This window comes from Trichosurus vulpecula, chromosome 4 (genome assembly GCF_011100635.1).
Source record: "Trichosurus vulpecula isolate mTriVul1 chromosome 4, mTriVul1.pri, whole genome shotgun sequence".
Lineage (NCBI taxonomy): Eukaryota > Metazoa > Chordata > Mammalia > Diprotodontia > Phalangeridae > Trichosurus > Trichosurus vulpecula.
The window spans coordinates 385,030,742-385,055,591 of record NC_050576.1 but is presented as its reverse complement, the minus strand read 5'-3'; the positions used below and the strand labels follow the sequence as shown (position 1 = coordinate 385,055,591).

General features: G+C 34.1%; 1 protein-coding gene across 1 annotated transcript in view; it reads right to left on the bottom strand.

Moving 5' to 3' along the window:
* The window catches only part of MYO16 (myosin XVI), a 675,300-nt gene that overhangs the window by 95,726 nt on the left and 554,724 nt on the right, over positions 1–24,850 (bottom strand). The window contains exon 28 of the mRNA XM_036754583.1: positions 6,402–6,498. Coding sequence (XP_036610478.1) covers positions 6,402–6,498 — 97 coding nt within the window. The remainder of the gene's footprint in view (positions 1–6,401; positions 6,499–24,850) is intronic.

Here is a 24,850-nt window from a genome sequence, read left to right as displayed (position 1 = left end):
TTAGCTAAGGCTGCTCCTTTGATAACAGCACCTCCTCAGAATTGTAATTTAAATATTTCGAGCTTGGTAGGACCTGTCAAGCTTAGAATAGCTTTTAATAAGTCAGTGTCTACTTCATAGAACAATGAGATTTTGTTCTAGGGCTTAAGTGGAGGATAACACAAGTGTATATACACATACACACACATATAAACCTGTATATGTGTGTATATATATACATATATATGCACATATATGTGTGTGTATGTGGATTTTTAAATGTGTGTTAACCTCTGCATAAGCCCTAGTGTATGCCTCAATTAAGGCATAGATAGATAGATAGATAGTTTGACATAGAAAGTTTCATAGTCCCTGGGGAAAAATAGAAGGGCCAGACTACAGAACAAAGAATATACAATTTAAAAGACAAAGATTAACAATCTTTTTATAGGTATAAAACTTTATCAGTTTGAGAGAGAAATATCATCCCCTTCATTCCATCTTGATAGACTAATCATGATTACATTCACCCCCATTTCTGGCATTATAATCCTAGTTAAATATTTGAGACCCACTGATTTTCTCCATTGCCAATAAGTCTTTCATAAAATGGATGAAAGAAAGGACATTCTTTAGTTATAACTGTATTATCAACTCCTAAAAAGCCTTACTTCATGTGTTTGGCATTCCTAGAAGTGATGATGGTAAGTTCAGAAAATATCTCTGAATTTTAGCAGAAAAGGAAGGAAGGAAGGAAAGAAGAAAAGAAGGAAGGAAGGGAAGAAGAAAAGAAGGAAGGAAGGAAGGAAAAGAAGAAAGAAGGGAAGGGAGATAGAGGTAGGAAGAAACCAAAGAATGAATGAATAAAAGAAAAGCAAGAGATCTGTTTTGCAAAATAAAACTTTTTCTCTGCATGGCTGGGATAAGAAAAATATAAAGTATTAAATATCTTAAGATTGTCCATTTCTCTGAAATTACAATGAACTAGTGGGTTATTTGTATCATATTGGTTGATTACAAGTGGTGAAGTGAAGAAAATTTTCTACAAGTATGGCTTCAGAAGAAAAATATGCAGACATTTAAAATGTTCAACATTTTTTTTTTCAGATGGCAACACTGAATGTTTATACCTACTTTGGAATGTAGTGATACTATATTAAGTTAAACTGCAAAACAGTCATGCTGAACTAATCTGAAAAAAAGTAAATAGCAAAAGGTACAATGAAGCTCCCATGAATATAAATTGTTATAGAATAAAATGCAGTTAGGATTAAGAGCATCAGATGAAGAGAAAAGCACAACAAGGCAAGCTGATCTTCACTCATCCTTGTTACTTTTTAAAAAAAGAAGAGTGTGTCTTTTGGAAGGGCGAAGGTCAGCATAACTCTATAATGTCTACTTACTTAAGGAATTAATGTGAAACAACCAGGCCTCTCCCCACCTCCACCCCTCATTGTTCCTACCCCTCCTCATATGACAACAACATTCACCCAGTGACATTTATTTGAAAGAATTTGAGGGACTCCATTTTCCTATCATTATTCCCAACTGTCTTTTTTGATCATTTAAACTATACTATATGGCACAAATTGGCTTCTTTAGCATAAGATTAATTACTTCAAGAAAAGGATTTGGCACAAAAGGAAATTAATTTCCCATTTTTCTTCTGACACTTTTATGAGATTTTTTAAGGTGACAGAAAGAGTAGTAGATTTTAGACTCATAAAACTTTTTTTTCTTTTGTCTAGAAGGTAATAAATACATATACTCAGAAAGATAATCTCCTGGTAGTATAATTTGAAATTCAAATGATTACATTTATAGTAAAAATGTCCAGTCTCCTTTTTAAGCCTTCCTAAAGGTATGCATGTGGGGGTTAGGGTGGAGGTAGGGTGGCAACAATAAAGCTCACACAATAATTGGAAACAAATTAAATAAAAACTATAGAAAAATGGATTCATTTTTATAGATATAAACTCTGAAATAATATTTTTATATTTTTGCATAGATGAAGAATATTTAGGTCACAGAGCCCACGTCGAGGTTATAGAAAGTGGTGGGCATGTCATATAATGCATCAACACAATGGTTTACAGGAGAAGAGAAGAACTATTTTTAGGGATTACTCAGAGAGATTTTTAAGGAATTTTTTAATTAAGGGAAAACTGAGTTTTTGATGAAGCTAGAGTGCTGTGTCAGTGTCCAGACTATGTATAGTTCTGCCTGAGGTCTATAGAATTGCTTACTGTAAGGACCCATCTCTAGCCTATACAGATAGAATATACACTCAAAGTCATGAGATTGAAGACTATTCAGAAGTGAGAGTGTCAAAAAGGAAGATAAAGGAGCTAAGGACAGAACCTTGGGGAACCTGGCATTAAACAGTTGGGAATGGAAAAGAGACAATGAAAGTGTAAGAGAAGGGCCCTGATTATGGTAGCTGTGAATCTAAGGGAGCAGATAGGCTTCATTAAGAGGGTCTACAGTGTCAAAAGCTGGTGAGAGGTTAAGAAGTATTAAAGTTAGGGGGAGAGATGCCATTTAATTCAGCAGTTAGAAGTTCATTTGTAACATTTAAAAGAGGACTTTCGATGAAATAGTAGGAGACAAAGCCAGATTGTACAGTGGACAGGGAAACTTATTTCAAAAAGTACAAGAGGAGAAATAGTATCTGGATGAATCAAGGGAATAAAGATTATTCCTGGTAACTTATCCAAGTAAATGATATTCTTAACATAATCTTTGAATTTATGATAGCTATTAATGAATTTTTAAACCTCATTTTAATGTGCCTAGGATACATTTCATTATTTCTTTTACACTGAGCTTTGTTTTTTAATGTTTAGGGAGACATGACGATATTTGGAAGCCAGAAGAAAGGAGCAAATAGAGAGAAAGCATTTAAAGATATTTGAGAGAGGAGGAATAATTTCTAGAGCAAGAATCTGAAGGAAGTGAGAGAGAAAAGAATCAAACATGTAGGAGGACATGAAAGACTGGAGGAGAAGAGAGAGGATGATGATGCTGAGAAGTTTTGAGCAATGGAAAACTGGAGTGAGCTTCCCTAGTATGACCTCAACCTCACTGAAGAAGGAGTCTGTGTCACCTGCCAAAACTGGTAAGTGGGAGTCTAGTTTTCTAATTGTGGAGAGAATAGAAAAGGTGTTGCAACAGCTGCTCTGGGGAGTGTAGCCTAAAATGATTTGGAGAAGTAGTAGGGGTGAGCCAGTGAGGGAAGAAAGCTGAAATTATTTGAAGATACTAAATACTAAATATTTTTTAAAAATATTTACCAAAACAAAAAACCCTTTTAAAAATGACAATAATTCTCCACTTTCTGCCTTTCTATATAGTTCAAATTTGGAGCAATAAGGATGGTTTAAAATTGTTTTAATTAAATTGATCTAAATGTGTTTTTTTCCTGTTAAACTAATGTTTAAAAAGTCATCTAAAGATCTGTCTGAGCCATGTCATAAAAAAACCAAATGAAAAAGAAAAAGAAATATGTAAGAAATGCATTGTTTTTTTTTAGCTGAAGATATGTTTATGAAAAAAAAACATTTTAAATGCTAACCAAATTTCCAAAATATCAAAATAATAAGTAAGGCATACATATACTTCCCTGGACAAGTCACTAACTTTCCTAGTCTTAGTTTCACATATGTAAAATAGAGATAATGATAGTATCTACCTCACAAATTTGTTGTTATAATAAAATCCTACAATATATGATAAGTTTTGCAAATTTTACATATTAGTTATTATTATTTTGGCATCAGCTTATTTCTCCCACCCTTGGAATACAAACGGGGGTATTTTAATTCACTCTATATAAAAATGGCCGATGAAGTATTTTCTTTCTGAGGCTTTAACACACAGTGTGACTATGTATATCATTCCAGAAGTAATAAATAATAAGATCAAAGAATGATAGGATTCAGAGATGGCAAAGACCTCAGGGGTCATCTAGTCCAGTCCCTTCACACACACAGATACACACACACACACACCACTCAGAGACAGTCCTTATGATAGACTATGTGTCTGTTGCCTAATTTCCTGCCTACTTAAGTTTCAAAGGCTCGTTGCCAGCTTGGCAGTAGGGTGATCATTTTTTATCCACAGCAATTCTAAAAGGCCATCTACTAAATTATAACAATCCCACTTCTCCTTGTCCTTCTCTTCCTCCTCTGCCTGTTACCTAGCACTTCTATAGAACTTTAATACTTTCAAAGCTCATCACATGTTATCGCATTTGATCCCCACAACAACCTGAGGTAGTTGATCTTATTACTGTCATCTTATAAATAAAGAGACCGAAGCTGAGAGAAGTGATTTGTCTAGGGTCATAGGGCTAGGAAAGTTTTTGAGACAGGGTTTGAACTTAGGTCTGCCTTAACTTTAAGTGCTGTGCACTACCTGAAGGGCTGTGATTATTATCTGTGCAGCAGAATTCACACTCAGGGAATCACTGATTCTTGAAGTTTTTAAACTAGGATAAAATAATGAATAAAATGCAATAAAAATAATGAATAAAAATGACCACTTACTGTCTGCCTCCCTGGACGTCTGACAATTATATTAAAAAAAGATCTGTTACATCTCTCATCTACCTACATATCTCTCTTGTGTACACACACGCACACACACACACACACACACACACACACACACACATACTGAATCTGTAGTTTCGTTGATAAAGGGTTCCCAGGATGGAACTCTACTAGCAATGCTGATGAAATAACAATTTATGATTATTGTAGCCTGGGGAATTGAGTCACACCACCAAAAAGTGTCTGGAAACCAGGTCTTAACTTACTTTTGAGACCAGCTCCCTGATCCCTTTCATGCTGCCTTATTTCAGAATCTTCACTGATGAAGACACTAAGGTCCAGAAAGCTTTAAGGGGCTTTTCCAAGTTCACAAAAATAATAAGTGACAGAGGTGAGACTTGAACCCAGATCCTCTCACTCCAAATTCATCATTTCTTCCACTGGTACTTAATTTTAATACACACACAGTATATACTGTGTATGTATACATATATATATATATACATACATATATATATATGTATACATAACCTTATATTTCTGTTATATTTCAGTATTTTAAAAGATTTGTGTTTTTTAAATTTTATTTTATCTTTTTTTTGGGAGGGGGGAAGAGAGGGCAATTAGTGTTAAGTGACTTGTCCAAGGTCACACAGCTAGTAAGTGTGTCAAATGTCTGAGGCCGGATTTGAACTCAGGTCCTCCTAACTCCAGAGCCGGTGCTCTACTCACTGCACCACCTAGCTGCCCCAAGATTAGTGTTTTTATCAGTATACATCATCCTTCCCCCACCACACCTTCCTATACTTTAACAAAAAGTCTTCAGAGCCCAAATTTAAGATCATAACCTCATGTAATACACGAAGTTTGAATTAAGGAAGAAATGAGTTTAAAACTTGCCTCAGAAACTTACTAGTTTAATGACCATAGGCAAAATACTTCACCTCTCAGCCTCACTCTTCTTATCCATACAATAAATATAGTGATATCGACTATTTGGAGTAATTATGAGGATTAAATGAGATAATCTATGTTAAAGCACTCTATAAGTTTTAAAGTACTATGTAAATGTTAATGATGATGATGATGATGATGATTATTTGTAGTAGTAGTAGTAGTGGTAGTGGTAGTAGTAGTAGTAGTAGCAGCAGTAGTAGTACTAGCAGTAGTGGTGGCGTTGATAGAAATAAAAGTTGAAAGAGGCAGTAATGGTACTATTACATTTTCGTAGATGGTCTTTTAGTGGTATTGTGGCTAAAAAAGTCATCACCCACTGCTTAGATGGTGAGGAACTCTAAAAACTTAGAGGGGACGGTTAGACAACAAACAACCCATTACCAGGCCTGTATAGGAAACCTTTGTAGCTTGGGGGAAAACCTAACAGCGCCTGCCGTCTGCTGGCATTGACTCTGATAACCCAGGGTCAGCTCAACATCTCAAGAAAAAAATCAGAGAATCTCAGTGTTTGTTACCACAATATTGTTGCTGAAAACAGTAAAGAAAAGTTCAATGTGTTAAATTCCTCTTCTGTATAGCATGAGAGTTATAAAAATTGCTGCCAATAAATGACTAAGTTAAGGGTTGATTAGCTAAAAAGGAATGTCTCTAACCCCTGAAAAGCTTCATATGCAAATACTGTGCCAAATAATTGATGTCATGGTTAATTGAGAAGTGGATTCTACATAAATGAAAAGTTGTACTTTTTACTTCATTGCCAAATAAGTATGCACAACAAATAAAAACACAGTTCAGAAATATGAATGTTTAATTATTAGCATTTAGAGATTAAAAAATTCTACTGTACCCAACAGCTTTGTATGGATATGCAAAAAATACAGTTCACAAATATCTGCATGTAATTGTTACCTTTTTGACAGGTTATAATTTTCCTCTGGAGCTGAAGGGACAAATCATTGAGTTGGTCAGCTTGCCAGTATTTTAGAAATACTTTTCGGACTCCTGTCTAAAACACAAACAGCAGGGAAACATTCAACAACAAGGAAATGCCAAGATGATGATGGGTAAATAATCACAGGGCAGAGATTTTTTCCAGGAGAAGTGGGAGGAAGCCTCAAAAGCAATAACAGATTCTTCCCCTCACCCCCTGCCCAACATGTCTCCTTTCTTAACATCATCACATACAATATGTATAAGTACATCTTTGAAGGGCCTTTCTTTTCAGCAGTTCTGCAGTATGCATGTCTTTAAACAATCAGGTACCAATGTTTCCATTGGTTTTCATTTCTTTCACCAATCATATTCACATTTTTGGACAAATATGTATCAACAATATAGTGTTTGTACTTGTGTCTCTTGTGAAAAAATGACAGAACCAACTTTATCATTCTTGCTTGGAGACAAGAGTTTAGATATGAATGAATTTCTATTTATTCATTTGCAAATACCTTTTTTTCTTTCCTTTGTAATCCTTTTCTTACCTTAAATATACTACCAGAAATAAACAAAATATAAAATGTATTCAAGTAGGAATATTATCATTTTGTAGGACACATATATTTTTGCTGAATGTGTGGCTGCTTTGTTAAACAACTTTATTTCTTTTAGAGTGTTACTTCCATAAGGTAAGACATGTGTCTAGTGAATGAATCTCTGCAATACAGGTAATGGTTTAAACACAATTGTGAGGAAGAATGTTTAAAATCCTCAAGACAACAAAGTACTTTAAACATTTTCAGTCACATTAGACATTCTACATTTTGATATGATAAATAAGTGATATGCTAATTAGCAATCACTCTTATCTATTTATTAAGTACGTCACCTAGGGAGTTCTAGTCCACTGTGAAACACACCTGGAGTATTCATTAAATGTTTGACATGATGATAATGATGATATTCTGTTCTAAGGTCTTCTTTTCTGGATCTTGGAAACCTGCTTTTGATAAATGAATAATCACCATCGGGGATTATGGTGTTGATTTTTGGTTATCACTGTCTTTACACCTGGTCTCTCCTTATCATCTATGTAAACACACTGACAAAGAAACAGTCCATTCCATTAATACCAATTACTGTTAAGAATCAGACTGTGGGAATTATTATTATGTTTTTAACTACCAGGTCGGCTTTAACCGATGTTCCTATTAACATGCTATGATAAGAAAATAAGAAAATGGAATTTAGCTCAGAAAGACTTTAAAGATGATTTAGTAGGGTCTTTTTTAATTTATAGGTGATAACACTGAAGACTAAACAGGGAAAGCCACTTACTCAAGGTCACACAGGTAGTATAAGAACTAGGATTTTGATCACAGGTATTTTTCATTATTTTCAACTTCCATAATTTGGAATTTGTGTTAATTAAGATAGGAGCTGTGCTATGTTTACTTCTGCTAATCATACCCTCTTCAAGGATAATGAAAATTAATCATGTAAACTCAATGAATGACAAGGAGTAATGTTTGAAATACTGAAGACAACAAAGAATTTTACTCATCTTCAAGTCCCTTGATGATTTTCCACTCATCTTTCTACCAACTGACATGCTAATTATAAATCACTTGTCTCTATATACTAAGCAGGTGTTTTAGTATTGAACTTCTTCGGGACAATAACTATTTAGCTTAGTTTGAGTTACTATGCATACTGCACTTTAAAGCAAAAAATGCATATTTAGAATATTTTATTAGACTTTAAGAAATTATGACTGATCTTTTTTCATGGTATTGATCACTTATTCAAGTTGTTCTATTTTGACATTATTAATTTATACTAATGTATAACTATAGTATGAGATACACACATGAATAAAATATATGTATATATAAACTCTATCTGGAAATACAATGCACATTTTGTTTGCTTACCTTCTATATCCTCTGTGGTATAACTTATAATACACTTATGAATATGTGAATAATCTGTGATTTCTTTAGCATAGTTAAAAACAAATCTATAATTAGGAAATAAATTGTGGCAATTTTCCTGAGGCATATAGAGGTTAAGTGACTTGCCCAGGTTTGCCCAAGTAAGTGTCAGGCAGAGTATGAATTTAGATTCTCTTGACACCAAGCCCAATATGCTAACTTTTAATGACATACTGTCTCTATTGTAATTAGGATGTTACAAGATGGACTTGCATAGTAAATTTAAAAATTTTGCACAGAACATCACCTGAGAAAATATTCTATTTTTTAATGGAAAACATCATGCAACAAACCTATTTATTGAGAATGTAATTTTCTCCCCTACACTTTCACATATTCTCAAACCAAGTCTCATGAAACTGCTATAATGGTAAGATCAACTCAATCAAGTATCTGAGAGTCATGAAAATACTTGGCAAATAAAATTATTGAAAACACATATTTGTACCCCAAGGAAGTCACTGATAAAAGGAAAGCTCCCGAAACAGGAAAATGTTTAATGCAGCACTTTGGTAGTAGCAAAAACTCGAAACAAAGCAGATAATGCCTATTTGTTGAGGAATGGCTAAATAAATTGCAATACATGAATATAATGGAATATAGTGTTACTATTCTGTAAGAAGCAATAAATAAGATGAATACAAAAAAACACAGAAAGGCATGAAATGATGCAAAGTGAAGTAGAGGCAAGGAAATGACATACATGTGTGTGTATATATATATGTATTTATACACATATATGCATATATATGCTACAACAAACACAAAACAATTGAAAGTGAATGTTGAAAGATTACAAAGAATATCTGTGGTCCCAAGATATGAAATATATGTGTGTATGCATATGCATATATGTATATATATGTATGTGTGTACATATGTATAGGGGAGGAGAGAGAGAGAGAGTGTTTGGTTTTGCTTAATTAGCTTTTTTTTTTTAAAAAAATTCTTTGCTATAAGGGAGGGATATCTTGAAAGGAATAAGAGGAAAGATAAATGGGAAACTATAGATGATATAAGAAATATGATAATAAAATATATTTTAAAATATATTTATTATAAGGCAGGACTACAAAATTTCATAACTTTTCTATTCAAAGTATAATGTAATCTTTTCTATGACCACACAGACATATACATATATACATATACACACATGTGTATATGTATATATACTTGCCAAAAATCAACCAAACTTTTCCATTTTATCTGTAGTTATGCAAAGGTCTATTTCTGTTAGACGCAGCAAAAAATATTGCTTAGGCAAAATCCTTAGTAATGTTATGAGATTTCAGAAACAAAAATGGCATGTATTGGAGCAGATCTTAACTTTGAAGATTAGGAGAGAGAATTATTCATATTTGTTCTTCTAAATATAAGTTAACTGTTGGCTTTGGTCAATAAAGTGAATATAGACAGTATTATATAATACCTCATATATTAAATTTTAAATATACCATCAGATATTAGAAAGGCTCATATATATACATACACACACACACACACACATATATATATATATATATATATATATATTTATATATATGATGCATTTAGTACTTAATTTCCCCGAGTTGTTTTCTGAATTCTGAGAACATTTACAGGGGTATTGACTACTTTAGTCATTGTTCTGGAAGGTCCCTGTGGTATATCCAATTAAGCCATTTAATTCTGTCCATTTGTATTTTCTGTCACTAATATTCTCATAAAATATGCCCATTTCTGGACAAATGTTTGAATAATGTGGTTATTTATTTTTTATGTTTGGTTAGAAAAATATAAAATAAGCTTTATTTTCTTTCATGAAGGGAAAATGTTGTCCATGTGTGTCTATATATGTATATGCATATGTATGTATATACACATATATGTGTATGTATGTGTGTATATAAATTTATAATATAATATAACATAACACAATATTACACTATACTATACTACATTATATTATATTAAAATAAATAAATTTATGTATGCGTATATATACATACATACAGCCCAACCATTTTAACGAAATGGGAATTTGTCTGTAGGTCAAGGTCACATTGTTCATTTGTCCAAAGTGAAGAACATCCTTCTTTATTTAAGTGACCTTTCACTTATAGGCATACCCCCTACATTTTTGACAATATTGACCTGGTAGGCACACTCAACATAATATTAGTCTGACCAACATTATTTTGGAATAATATAATGAATACATTATTCTTGTCTCATTGCGATGCAGGTGGTAAAATGCTACTATATTGTCATTCACCCAGTTATCTGAGATTTAAAGTCTATGGTTATGATTAGACTATCTGAGCACTAAGAACTCTCAGAGTGAAAGGCAGAGTAAAGCCTTCTGATTAGAGTGCTGGCCTACTTGGGAATACTTGGGTTCTAATCCCATTTCTGAAATCATGTGTGTCCATGGACAAATATCTTAACATCTCTGAGCCTCAGATTCCTCATCTGTAAAATAAGGATAATAATGCTTGTCGCTTCTGGAGTGACTGTGAGTTTCAAATGAGATAATTTAAATAATTTGCTCTGCAAAGTATATATGTTATCATATGTCAGCTATTGCTATTACTTCTACTGAATTCAGTGCAAATTTCATGTGGAAATAACTATTGCTTGTAACACTGTTTTATCTCATATAATGTTTTCAGAAAAAATTTAGTAATGTTGGCTGCACACCTTTTCAAGGTAGGAGATTTGTGTTCATTTTCTTGGTTTTCATTTTTTTGTAGTTGAAATTGTGACAGTTATTACCAACCTTCTTGTCCTTTTGAATCCTTTACACTAAGTGTTTTGAATATGTTCATTAATTCTTAAGGAGATCTCACAGGTAAAGCTTTAGGCAAATCATTCTGCCATGCCCTGGAGCATACTACATTTCCATGCTGGTTCATATGCAGTCTGCTTGTACAAGGCCTCACTCTCTTCTACAACTTCTCTGGTACAACTGTCCCTTTGCGGATCTAGCTCTCAAATCCTTCCCTGGGGTTTAAACTGTTATATCTCTCCTACTCCCAAGTCAGCCCCAAAGAGGGACTCATCACCACACATTATAAAATGTTAACATATAACTTCTGCTACAACCCAGAATCATCCTTTGCTGGCAGAGGGTAGAACATATAGTGGGGTATATACTTCAGCCTTCCTTAGTTGTTAACAACTTTTAATAATAACTTTTTTTCTTTAGAAGAAAAAATAGTGGCACCCTGCTGGCTCTTCATCAGCTAATTTTAAATGGTCAAAGTGTCAAAGCCAATGGCTGAGGCTATGAAGGATGTATCTTTGAATCAAAGATGGTCTTTGTTCATACCTACTGACTTACAACAACCCTCCCCAAATAGTTTACCCAGATAGGCACAATAGTTTCTCAAATCTGATATTTTGAAATTTATGGTTTTGTCAGTAAAGCCATTCCCTATTCAAAAAATAATTCAAAAAATAACTTGTCCATGTAGTCTCATCTTTTCTGATTTTCATCTGATTTTCCTCATAGAGTTTCTGTGGAGCAATCTATGCAATGCTTTGGGGTAATTTTGACTATTTTTTTGAGTCAGTTTGTGGGGTAGCAATTGATCATTCAAGTTATCCTTCTGATGTCAATCATTTTCATGACATATACAATCCAATTCCTTGCTTGAAACACATATCTTAAATTATGATTTATTTATGCTTTTTCTTGCACTTGAGGTCATCTTTACTAACATGGCAGCCAGATTTCATGCACCATAAGCATTTTCATTGCTCTTTGGGCAACTTATATCTCTTATTATATCATGGTATTCCAGGATTTAACATGATGAAGTTTCAATAGATGATGAGGTTGACTTTTGTAGTAGTGAATAGTTTACTATCACTGAAAGCACTACATAATTTCCCCAAAACAGTTTAGACACATTACTTTTTCCTTCATTTTTGAACCTACCTCATTGACTAACCAAGGTATAGATCTATATCTATATCAGTATCTATGTCTATATACATATATCTGTTGTTCAATAATTTTCAGTCATGTCTTACTCTTTGTGATCCAATTTGGGGTTCTCTTGACAAAGATACTGGAGTGGTTTGCCATTTCCTTCTCCAGCTCATTGCACAAATAAGAAACTGAGGCCAATAAGGTTAAGTGACTTGCCCAGGGTCACACAGCTAACAAGTGTCTGATTCAAAATTTGAACTCATACAGATCAGTCTTTCTGATTTCAAGCTCAGTGCTCTATCCAATGCACCACCTAGCTGCTAAACACACACACACGCACACAAACATTCTACTTTCCCATCCAGCCATACATGATAATCTAGGCAATACATGGGATTTTTTGCCCATTTTGTTTTGTTATTGTAGATGTTACATTTATCTCTTTTACATTACTGTGTATTTCATTAAAGAAGTTTTGCAGTGATCCCAAGCCTGATATATTTATTACAGTGTCATTAATGAAAATGGTTGTGGAGAACCTCATTGGAGTGGGGGTGATGTGACTGACTATACTGGGCATTTTACATGACTGGCAAACACCTCTCCCAATTCAATATCTCATCTAATATCACTGTTCTACTGGATCATTGAAAAGGTTTTGTCATTGATACAAATGTCATGTAATCTTGTCTGATTTTAATGTATTACTTTTAGGCACCTTGTCTGAGGAGAGCCTTTAAAGCTATAGCTTGCTCTACAATGTCAACTGTGTTCTCAAAATAATAAACGAAGATTGTCTAACTAGAATTTTATTATAAAATGTTATTCCCATCCACCATCACTGGTTATTTTCCACAATTTGTGGTCTTTTTTTTGCAACTACTGACTTATTCTGGCAATCAACAGGAAGAACAGTTGGTACTGTCTGTGAGCAATGCAGAACAAATCTGTGAGACAGGCATTGGAAAGGAGGGGGCATGTCATCTATCTGTTCATCACCAAAGGTGATGTGTCATTCATAGTGGTGAACTAAATCTCAAAGGCAAAATGTGCTCAAGGCTAAGCACAAAAAGCAAAACTCAGAAATAGCAAAAGCAAGTAAGACTTCCAGGTCACATTTGCCCAACCCAACAGACAATAAACAAAGAGTCATCAATCACTTGATGGGTGCAAGGGTGATTCCAAAAAATATGTCTCAATTTCTGCCCTCCAATGTCTCTGTGGAGTAGTTAGGGGAAAATATATTTAAATATGAACAATACATAAAATACAAGTAGTATATTGATTAGGCCAAATGAATGGCAGATAAGACATACTATGCTAATACAAAGAAGGGGGGCATTCATTTTGGGTGAAATGATTGAGAAAAGCTTTGTTTAAAAGTAGAGATACCTGAGTTGGACCTTCAAGAATGATGAAAATACACAGGCACAAAGAGGTAGATACAGATATGAGAGTTGCTGGAAAGCACCATTTTGGGGCGGGAGGGACGTGTGAACAAAGCTATGGGGACATTAGTATCCAAGGCAGGTTCAAGAAACAATTGGTAGAATAATCTGAATAGAAATGAATGTTTGGTTTGCATAAGAGTTTTGGGGAAAGTTAGAAATGTAGATTAGAACTAAGTCTAAATTTATGGAAATACCAATGAAAGAAGTTTGGACTTTTAAGCAATTTGGAGAAAAGAAGGATGTTTCTTGTTTTTGCTGTTGTTGTCTTTAAACGTAGGCATTAAATATACAAGCCTGTGTTTAAAATAATAATAATTATTATCTGGGAGGAGTATGTGGGATAGATTTGAGTGGGGAGAGATTAGAGGCAAAGAGCTATTAGGAGAACAACTGAACAGTCTAAGATTTTAAGGACCTAGATGAGAGGATTGGCAGTAAGAATGGAAAAAAAAGGATCCCTTTAAAAATGCTATGAAAGAAGAAACAATATGGCTTGGTGACTTACTGGAGAAGCAATGAAGACAATGGCTTTAAGAATGGGATAATGGCTGTACAATTGAATGAAATGGGGAAACCTGATGGCAGGGGTAGCACTGTATAGGATGAATTTGGTTTGGATATACCTCATTTAAGACAGAGGTTATAATTTTTTTTCTCTGTTATGGATCCCTTTGGCAGTCTGGTGAAACTGAAAGAGAGTTGTAGAATATTTTTTAAATCTATGAGATGTATAAGATATGGGACTAGAAGGAAACCAAATATATTGGTATACAGTCATCAAAATACTAAAAAGAAACAAATTGATAGACCTTAGGTTAAGAATTTCTGAATGTAAGATAATGGTGGAACATCCAAATAGAGATGTCCAGAAGGTAGTTAAACATATGGGCTTTAATTTCAGGAGAAATTCAACAAAGGAGATGTATATCTGAGAGTCTTACAGATAATATTGATGGATAAAGGAGTCATAGGAATAGACAAGTTCATCTAGAAACAAAGTACTATGAGAGATATAAGTACTGTGGTTTTAGACTTAGTTGGATTACTCACATCAAAGGGGTAGGAGGAGGAAAATTATCCAGCACATAAAATCTAGTAGGAGTGGTGAGAGAGGTAGGAGGTCAATCAGAATAGGATAATATCATAAAATGTAAGGAAGGAAAATTTCAAAAGAAGGGAGTTTTCAAAATTACCAAATGCTGTAAAGAAGTTAAGAAAAAACTGATAAGAGAAGTGATATAATTGCCCTAGATTTAGTGTCTAGAAGATCAATAGTGACATTTGCCAGTATATTTTTTTCAGTAGAAGAGTAGGGGCAGAGTTGCACTTCAAAGGATTAAGGAGTGAGAGGGTGGTGTGGAACTGGCAGCACCAAGGATAGAACTCAGTGTTAAATGTTCTGTAGTTAAATAGAAATAGAACAGCAGAATGAGAAGGCAGTAGGATCTGGTGAAGGCTTTTTTGAAGGGAGATGGAGTGTGTTTATAGGAAAAAGGAAAGAAATGATGGAAGAGGGAAAGTTGGAAAATGATGAAAAGGTAGGAAATAAATGAAGGATTAAATTCTAGTAGTGAGTGAGAAATTATAGGATAAAAAGCCTTGGGTTCAGCCTTAGCAAGCAAGGAATTTCTTGTCTGTATCTATAGTTATAACTGTATCTATGTATCTACATGTGGCAGGCCTATTTTGAAGTGAAAAGGAAGCCTTCATTAATAGCCTGATGAGGGCACCAAAGTCAGCCTCAATTTTCTAAGTAAAAGAGGAGTCAAGAACCACTTCAGATAAGGAGCTTGAAGTAGTTAAAGATTTGGGGGAAATGGAGGTCCAAAGCAATCATCCTAGGAAATGAATTAGGAACTATAAAAGAAATCAATAAATTAAATGGTAAACAGTAATGAAGGCCTAGTTGAAATGACACAGGATAAATTTGTGATGGTCTTGATTAGTTCTTGGAAAGCTTAAATGGAGGTATGATCTCATCGATGTGTGTATTCCTATTAACAATGTATACTGTAACTCATCCATGCCTCTTCATCCCATGTAACTCTTGTACATGTCCTACCAGAAGTTTTTCACAAGGGCACTACTCAACATGTTGGGATTCTCCCTTTGTATCTCTTGACCTTGAGGCTGTAACAGTGGAACACAGGAACTATGCATTGATTATTCTTGTCTCTTCCCATTGCAAACTGCCCATCTTTTTTATTGCTCAAACATCTTTCATGACATCTTTTGGTCAAAATCTCCTTTATGACTCCTTGTTCGTGATGTGCTGCAGCCTACTAGTATCCACTATGTGTTCTCCTTTGCCCTGTACTTATATTTTAATTTCTGTTTTTTAAGATGATAGTATTTATCGCTTGAATATCTAGAAACATTTTGGAAAACACAGGTAATACAAAGAAGAAAACTTTATTTCAAGCCAGGAATAATTAAAATAACTTCGCAGTTTCATAAAGGTAATCTGGCTTCATCCTGTCGTCTATCATTTAGATATGCATTACTTAGATCAATTGTAAAAAAAATCTAGACTCAACTAATGATCTGTAGTGTCTCTCCAAAATATCTATATTAATGCATGAGCTCTATAGGTTATTCATTCAATTACACATTATTGTGTGAATAATATAGACCCTTTTTCATCCATTTAGATTTTCCTCTGTTAGTAGTTATTCCAGATTATTTAGAGTGATAATGGATCTCAATTAGGGGGCTCTTATTAAGTGTTATAGGGCTTGATACTAACAACATAACTGTTACTCAGAATAGGAACATCTAAAAGACCTCAATAGCTATAAGGAATTACTCTTTAATGTGAATACTACACTACTTCTCCATAAGAGTGGAAAATACTTCTGGAAATGAGACATCTTTCTGTTTTATGCCACACTTGATATAAATGATCAGAGGATCATCGAGTACTAAGTTATCTGTTGTTATATCTTTCAAGAAATCTTATATTGTTTTGTCATATGCATAGGCAACCTCTTGTTAAGAGTTCATCCTGCTCTACTGAAGCAAATGCCTTTTTATAGTCAACAAATAGTAAGCACAGTGGGATCTTACATTTGATACATCTTTTAGCTGTTATAAGATATAGTTTACTATGGAGTGTAATGTAAAAACCCATTTAGTCCCATTTGGATAGTCTTGTCAAGGATGTTCTTGTTGCATATGCATATGATTCTCAGAAATTTTATACTATATATAATATATATACTATATATATATATATATATACAATATATTTATATAAAATGGGACAGTAAGCATATGAGTCAGTTTTCTTGTCTTTCATTCTCTTGATTTCTTTTGTGAAGAGTTCAAGGATAAGATCTCAGATGCCTTTTGATTCTTTTGGTCTCTTTCCTTCCTTTAGATATCTCTCTTCAAAATTGTGTAGCATCTAGCACAATTGTAGAAACTTAATCAAATGACCTTTCCCATCTTTCTTTTGTTCAGAGACATTGCAATTTCATCTATTATAAGTATATCTAGGGCTGTGATGTTAGAGGACAAATTGTTCCATTTTCCTTGATGTTAAAAAAATTGCTATAAAAATCTTTGCAGATCTTTTCCATCTTTCATCCAGTATTCCAGTTTCATCCTTAAATGCCTCTGCAATGATATTGCTTAGTTGGATCCCTCACCAAGATTTACTTAAAATTATTTTTTTTCCTTTCATTTCTCACTGTCTTATTAGGTGTTGTTACTCATACTTGTCCATTTTCTTTCAAAGAATGACTTTATATTCTATATGGCTGTTGTCTTTGTAAGAAAAAAACAATAAAGACAGTAAAGCTATCTATAGTGAAAGAACTATAAGAGATGTGGAAGAAAATGGAAGGTGGGTGATGAAGTCATTGAAGAAGCTAGAAATGTCATGAAAGGCAATAAGCAATGGAAGCAAGTAAATGGACAAAGTGGTATTATGACATATCTTAGAAAATCAAATGATTGTGGATAAATAGACAGGAAGCAGACCTAAAGAACAAATAGATTATTGACCCTATGTCATTGAAGCAGGGGGAATTAGTGAAAGGAATACCTTTATGGGATAGGCAATAAATAAATGTGATTATTGATCGACTTCTGGGGAAAATAATGTTCAGTAAATGTTAGACTGTCTAGGGAGATGGTCAGAAAAACTATGAAGATAAAGAGGAGTATGCTCAAAAAAGAAAAAAAATAGTTTCACATAACATAGTAGAAGGGCACAAGGCAAAGTCCCTTTACAAACTTTGAAGCCATCATCAAATATTCTTAGTAAATTTTGTTTGATGTCTTTGTGAAGATACTTCGATGTTTGATATGATCAAATTTTAAAGACTTCATGAATTTTTGTTCTCTATCCAGATGTTTTGGCTTAGTTTATGCACATATAATCAATAAATCATCAGCTCCTCACTGGGCAATACAACTTTGAAGAATAGGCAAAGCTAAGAAATGTCCATCACAATTGATTTAGTTAGAGGAACTTGGATTTGAATCCCACCTCTGTGGCTTATTGACTGTGTGACCTTGGGAAAAGTTATTTAACCTCTCTGCTTCTCAGTTTTCTCAAATTCCAAATGACCAGGTTGAACTATGATCTCTAAGGTCCTTTCTAGTTCAAAGTCTATGAACCCATGCACTCTACTGTTGTGCACACACATTATTATTGTACTTTTATATTTTAACTTGATTTTTTTGGTGTACTTCTATCTGGTAGCATGATATGACATGATATAGTTCAAAGAGCACTCTACTAGGAATTAGAATGCCTAGATTTACAGATTAACTGTTTATTAGCTGTGTGGACCTGAATAAGTCGCTTAGCCTTTCTGAGTCTCAATTTTCTCCTCAATAAAATGAGAATGATGGTAATTAAAATTATGAGGATAAACAAAAACAGATTTGGTTAAAAAGATGCATAATATTAATTAAGCATCTTCTATACATGAATACTGGCCAGAAGCTAGAACTAAATGCAGGGGAAGATCATAAATTTGGTAGAAGACCTAGTCACTACATCGATGGAGTTCACAGTATAGTAGATAATGAATATGAACTGCTTTGCAACCACTGCTTAATATAGAAATGTCACTGACTTCCTTTATTACTACACTAGTAAACTATTTAAGCTGGGGGCCATATCTCAGTCATCCTTACTTCTCAGACCTTCAGTGTACCTAGAACAGTTATGGACATAGTAAATGCTAACTTAATGCTTGCTAAAAGAATTGTATATTCATTTTTTTTGGTGACCAAGATTTTAAGCACATCAAATAATTTGTAGTAGGCAAGGCAAGCCAAATTCTTACTTGAAATTCTACTGTGTTCATAGAAATTGTGTATAATGATGTAGAATAAAATTAGCATCACAGGGTATTTCTTAAGAAATTAAGCTAGACAATCCATCTCCATCCATGGAAGGCACATGAATATCATTGATGCTCACTTTCTAACTGGCAATGCCCATTTAATGAGCTTCTCATGTCATGGAAACAAACAAGATTAGATGATTTCTAAATTTCCAGGGACTTATGTTAATTCTGAATTGAATCGATTGACAAAGGAGGGTTGGCCATTTTGTCTCCTTTCTGTGTAATGTACTTATGTAAAGTAATTATGGTAAAAGGTATTGAAAGCTCTGTATCAAATCCAATGGTTCTGAGATAGGATTCTGATATCAGGCCAAATTTGGAGATCATTGCCTGCCTGGATTTGGGTTGCATTCTCTAATCAAAGGATATTTCTTGCCAGAAGAGAAGAAAGGTTAAAATGTTCTCCTACTGAGCCACTCTCTGCTTAGCACTCCCTGGGCGACACAGTGTTCTTAGCTTAGATTGAAATGTTAATGTCATTCTGACTCCTGTAAAAGTAAACCATCTGTGAATTACAGTCATAGCTATTTTTATTAGAAAACCATTAGGGTTTTTTAAATTTCTTTACCCCAAAGTGACAGATTTTAAAAGATTAAGCAAAAGTGTCATTCATGACTTCCAAAGCTTCAATTACTGTTAACAGTTTTCAGTATTTTTTTTCCATACAAAGGTGTAGGATGTGGAAGTACAGGCATTCCAAATGCTGCAATGGATGTTGAGATGGCGTGTAGGTGGCATGGAGGCTGTATTAGCTCATACTTAGTAGGTGTCAAGGGAATCTGTGAAGCAGTACTTCAGTTGTTTTTTTTTTCCAAAGACAATTTGTGGGAGAGTTATGTGTTTCTGGCAGTACTTTCAAAATAGCTTCTCACAAAAGAAAAATAAAGTTATAATCTAATGATATTTCACACAATGACCCACATACTCTCTGTGTAATAATGAAATTGGTGAAAAAAGTTAAGATTGTAAAAAAAAGCCTTCTTCCATATTGATTTCTATAGGAAAATTATGAATTATAGTTATTCCTTTAGAATACATACTCAGATTTTTAAAAAATTACCAGATTTTTCTATATTCCCAAAGAGCATGTGTTTTATTTGTATCCTATAGGTAAAATATTTGTTCCTTAATTTATTGCCATTAAATAATAATAATAATAATAATAATAATAATATGTAATTATTTCCCATGCTGATAAATTAGAGTTTAGTCACATGACTCTCATTTTAAAAAGAAATGATACCCCAATTAAAATGACACAAAGCTTTTCAGTTGCTCATAGGGGATAGAGAATGAGTCTTCTCTGAAAGGAAAATGACTAAAATTTATTTTGAAATTATAGTAAGGCATCTGCAGGGAAATGTGCCATCATGATATCATGACAGACTAATGAGATTTATCATCTGTATATGGGAGAATACAAGAAGACCTAACTTAGAATTTTAGACTGAAGAGGGTCTTAGATATAATCTATTTCAAACTCTTCCCACCCTCTGATATTACAGATAGTAAACTGGCCCAGATAAAGAAATTAACCTAGAATATACAGCTATTTATTGACAATGCTTAAACTAGAAACAGGTTGCCTGACTTTTAATCCAATATACCTCATGCTATACCCTTGATCTCTTGGCATAATACCTGGTATTACAGCAGCTACTTAATAGATAATTGTTTACTGATTGTTGTCAGGCCACAATAAATTAGACAGTGGCTCTATGTAACAGACTCTGTGTGTGTGTGTTATTGTGGAAGAGTGGTTTGAGGTGAAAAGGGCAGTGATCTTGGGGAAAATTCGTTAAAAGGTAATTTTAAAAATACAATTTGGTCTATGTAATCTACAGAAAGGTAAGAAAGAAGAAAGCACACTGGAAAAACTTGAACTAGACAGATGAAATATTGTGCTAGCCTCAAATATGATTTTTTCAGGAGATGTATTTATTAGCTGAATAAAGATGACTTAGGAATTTGAAAATTACCAGATTAGTTCCATAAACAGAGATCGCAACATGTGAAATTTGAGGAGATTGAGATCATGGGATCATAGATGTAGAGTTTGCGAGAAGAAATATTGCGAAAGAATGTTCCTTTCAGAATCATAAGCTAATAGGACATCAGATCTAGATGTCATGTTGTTTTTTCCTTCATCATATCACCATCATTTCTTCCTTCTTTTCCCTTCTACTGCCACCACAGTCATCCAACCCTCATTGTCTCAAATTGCAGAAACCTCAAAACTAGACTTTCTGAGTTTTGTTTTTCCCCTCTGATGCATCTTACAAATCCTGTGTAAAATAATTAATCTTCCTAAAATAGCCACTTCAGTGTTTAGATTTAATTCAATCAACATTTAGTTAGAGGAAATCTAGTGCTTTTTGCTTTGCTAAGGTTAAATCTTCTACTTATACTCTGATCTCCTCTAATTTCTGGGAGCTTGTCCCATAGATCATTTCCTGTCTTTTGCTCATCTTCAATCTCTAGCTATTCTGCAGCCTACAAATGGAACAGTCTCTGGCAGGGGGTTGACTGGCCACAAAACCCCTGGGACTCATAATTCTTCCCAGTTTGGGAAGAGATGAAACTACCTTGAAATTAGCACTCTTACTGGAGTGTAGAGGTTTTTAAGGGCCATGGAAGAGTTCTTGTGAATGACTTGAGAAGAAGGGAGAGGTGACACTTGTCCTATGTCAGTATGACTGTAGCAGTAGCTGCTATCTGCTATACTTGTATTTCTTTAAGACTCTTTTTTGCCAAGAGCTCTCTCTACCACATCTTTCATCATGCCGATATCCTCCCCCACAATTTCTTCCTTTACTCCTCTATTACAGTAGGATTTGAACCTTCATCTTGTTAAGGCAAAACCTTTTCATGGACCTTTGATCTCATTATATCCTGTCTTCCCCAGCTGATGACTGTCTCCTCTATCATCCCTACTGTCTTACTACTCTTCCATTTTTCTACCTGCTAGCTCTTTACCCGTTGTCTACAAACATGCTCCTGTCTTCCACTATCCTTAAAAGCAAACCAAAACCAAAACTCCACTTGTTCCTAACATGCCCACAAGCTATCATTCTATATCTCTCCTCACTTTAATGGCTAAAGTCATCTAGTAAACTGGCTAGAATTGGTACCTCCACTTTGTCCCCTTTCACTTGATTTTAAATCCTGTATATGTTGGTTTCCAATTTCTTGGTTCTCCTCCTACCTGTCTGACCAACTCTACTCTGTCTCCTTTTCTGGATTTTCTTACAGGTCATAACCACTAAACATGTGTCCCTCAAGGTTTGATTTCCCACCCTTTCATCTCTTCTCCCTCTATATTTACTCACTTAGTGATTATAGCAGTTTCCAGGGATTCAGTTATTATCTCTATGTAGATGATTCTCAGCTCTATTGAACCATACCTAATGTCTTTCTTATCCTCCAATCCTGCTTTAGGCCCTCCCTAACCTGCTTAGTTATTAGTTCTTCTACCTCCCTGGAATTACTTTATTTTTATTTTTGTACTTTTTGTATTTATTTTTACATATATTTTGCATTTAACAAATTATTTGTCCTCAGTAGAATTGAAAATACTTGAACATAGAGATTTTTAAAAAATGTCCCAATACAGTGACTGGCACATAATAAGCACTAAAAACATGCTTGTTGAACTTAGTTTATATTGGTAAGGACATTTTTGGGGGGCTTTTTATTTAGTACTTTATTTTTCCCCAGCCACATGTAAGGACATTTTCTTTAATGAGACCCAAGGAATTTTAAAAGACATCAACCCAGCAATTTCTTAGGAAAGGCCAAGCAGAGGAAGGAGTAAATAAATCAATCAATGAACATGCTTTGTGACTTCTTTGTGCCAGGCATTATGCAAAATACAGGAGGTACAAAGACAAAAGTGAAACAGTCCCTGTCCTCAAAGTCTTCACAATCTAATTGAAGGAGATAATGGGTGCATATTTTATATATATCCTGTATACAAGATTCTTACAAAATAAATACAAGGAAGATTTTGGAAAGTAGGCAATAGTCTCTTGGGGAATCAGAAAAGGCTTCATTGAGAAGGAAGAAGAGGAAAAAAGGAAAGAAAGAAGGAAGGGAGGAAAGAAGGAATGAAGGAAGGAAGAAAAGAAGGAAGGAAGGCAGGAATGAAGGAAGGAAGGAAAGAAGGAAGGAAGGCAGGAAGGAAGGAAGGAAGGATAGATAGAAGGAAGATACAAAAAAGCAATGAAAGTAAGGAAAGAAGGAAGGAAGGAAAGATGGAAATAAGGAAGGGAAAACAGAAAGAAGGAAGGACTAAAGAACTCTTGCATCATATATGTATAGACAAACACAATACATTTCTATATTGTCTATGTCCAAAAATGTATTTCCTCTTATGCAGATTAGCACATCATACACTCCATCCCTTTGTCTATGTTCTGCTCTTTGAATATCCAAATCCTACCCATTCTTCAAAGCTTACTCTTCACTTACTTGAGGATGTCTGACAAACTTTAGTCACTAATTATATGTTGTCTTGTTACATTTATTTCACTGTTGTATTGAAGTTACTTAACTGATACTGTTTGAATTTCCACATATGCAAGTCATTTCTTACTAACCAGCACTTAACCAAGTTGGGAGCAGAGACCATCTTCATCTACTTCTTTCTGTTTTTTCTAAGTGATTAGCACTCACAATATAGTAGCCACTCACACATTTGAGCTAATGCCTTGTTTTAGACATTTCTTTACCTTTATAAATAATCTCACTGGAATGGATTTTTCGGAAATGGATTTTCAATAGTGACTGGTGTGATCAATATTCCATAAGATAAATTTTTTATCAGAAACATATTATTGGGAATTCAAATATTTTAAGGAGAAAGAAAAATTCTCATTATTCTGTTATTGATAAAGTAATTCTCTTCAAAGATAATGTCCTGATATCTTAAAGCAATTCTTTTGTGAACACCTACAGTTTAAAAGAAGGTCTTTCAATTCCATTTGTTCGTTGTGGATGACTTTGAGATGCCAAATGCAAATTCATATTTGTTCAGTATAATTTTAACATAAGAAAAATAGGCAAGTTTGCAAAAAGTGCCTACCAGTGTCAACCTGTGCCCGGATAAATAAAACAGCATTTTATAAACCACGGTCTAGATGACAAGCTCATTTTGACTATGTGTTTCTCTTTGGCATACGTAGAATTTTCTCCTGCTAAGTTTGTTTTCTTTCATGCTGATCTGACAATGTCACTCTGTTCCTTAAAAACACTGTACTTTCTTTCCCTTTGTGAAGAACAAATACCTACTAGTACCTAGTGTACAAATACTTAATGCTGCTACCACTGTTGCCTTTTGGACTTTATCTATTGGCTAATTTATTCTTACTCTGGCCTCCAGTCCTCCCCTTATGTCTTTCCCCATTCTCCACATCCATCTTTGTATCTCCAGAGTCTAGCATAGTTCTGGGCACATAGTAGGCACTTTATCAGTGCTTGCTTTATTTGAGATAGCTCACTTCAAATCTTTCTGGAAGAATTTCCATCTGAATCTCTCTTTCTTTAAAACAAGGATCTAGAAACCAATATGCCAAAAATTCCCCCTCCTACATGCTGAATTATCTTTTTCCTCTTAGTCATTCCTTTTTGGCTATAAGTTCATCAAGGGAAGATGATTCTTTTCTAAACATATTGAAGTTTTGTATAAATTTTA